This window comes from Acyrthosiphon pisum, unplaced genomic scaffold, assembly GCF_005508785.2.
Source record: "Acyrthosiphon pisum isolate AL4f unplaced genomic scaffold, pea_aphid_22Mar2018_4r6ur Scaffold_20511;HRSCAF=21254, whole genome shotgun sequence".
NCBI lineage: Eukaryota > Metazoa > Arthropoda > Insecta > Hemiptera > Aphididae > Acyrthosiphon > Acyrthosiphon pisum.
This window is the reverse complement of record NW_021769879.1, coordinates 9,685-10,929: the sequence shown is the minus strand read 5'-3', so window position 1 is coordinate 10,929 and position 1,245 is coordinate 9,685. Positions and strand designations below refer to the sequence as shown.

The 1,245-nt window shown below is 31.2% G+C and overlaps 1 protein-coding gene across 1 annotated transcript; it reads right to left on the bottom strand.

Annotated features, from left to right (window-relative positions):
• Positions 1 to 261: 261 nt before the first annotated feature.
• LOC115034670 lies at positions 262 to 761 on the bottom strand. The gene is made up of 2 exons (XM_029491986.1): positions 578 to 761; positions 262 to 518 (listed from the first exon to the last, which is right to left on the bottom strand). The coding sequence occupies exons 1-2, from the start codon at positions 759 to 761 to the stop codon at positions 262 to 264; spliced, it is 441 nt and encodes a 146-aa protein (XP_029347846.1).
• Between the last annotated feature and the right edge of the window lie 484 nt (positions 762 to 1,245).

The following is a 1,245-nucleotide window of genomic DNA, read 5'->3' as shown; positions in this document are numbered from 1 at the left end:
AATTTATTTAAATACATTTTAACTATTGTTTTTGTGTTTTCTATGGTAAATAATTATCGAGGTGATTATTTTATTTTATTTTATAATAAAAAACGGTTTTGAAACCCTTTTGAAAATATATACATATTACATAATTGCAATACATTCATAACAGAGAAAAAAGTTTGATTACAAATAATGATAGATAAATAAGGTTAATTAGATTAGGTCGCTAAAGCTGATAAATATAAAAAACCGAAAAAAGATTAACAAATAGTAAAATTAAAGATCTATAGAGGGATCCTCATTGGCCATTAACATTAAACGCCTAATAGGCTCATTTTTCATATAATTGCTCGGACATATAGGGACATGGAAAGGAACACTAGAACGGTTTTGACGGGGAGGGACCTTGAAATTCAGTAAGGATAATAAATCAGTTGAATCAACTTGATCAGACAACAGTCCCTTTAGAAACTTTACGCAAAGCATTCGCCTGCGTTCAGCTAGAGAGACGAGACCTAATTTATCAGCAACAGCTGAATAGTTATGCGGAGAGTGTTCAATGCCTAATAAGAAACCAGCAGAACGAAGGAACCGGCGCTGAACTCTTTCAAGTTGGAGAGAGTCATAGCAGTATAAGGACTCCAAACAACCACGCCGTATTCTAATATAGGGCGTACTAAAGTAAAATATAGTAGTTTAAATGACGAGTATAATTTAAAATCCCTAGCCAGCCTGTTGATAAATCCAAGAGTTTTTAAGGCCTTACAACATACCATGTCAATATGTGGGCGTGGATCAAGTGAGCGGGTAAGCTTGAATCCAAGACCAATAACAGATTCATTAACACGTAAAATTTCAGAGCCTAGAATATTATAGGAATAAATTATTGGTAAACAACTACGTGCAGTGTAAGTAAAAATCTTACATTTAGATACATTTAAGGATAAGCCAATATTTTTAAACCAGTTGACAAAGCTATCCAGATCACTTTGGAGATAAAGACAATCGTTAATAGAACCAATACGTAGGAATAGTTTAAATATCGCGGCAATATTGTCGCGGTAAAAATATCGTGGCAATATTATCGCGGTAAAAAAATAGCAAAAGTAAATATGTCGTTGATACAAAAATATCGCAATATATATTATAATACAAAATAATAAGTACAGTCATATATAATTATTCAATTTATAATTCATAGCGTTTTGTTTTCATGACAATTTAAGTAAAAAAAAATATTATAATACAAAATAACAAGTA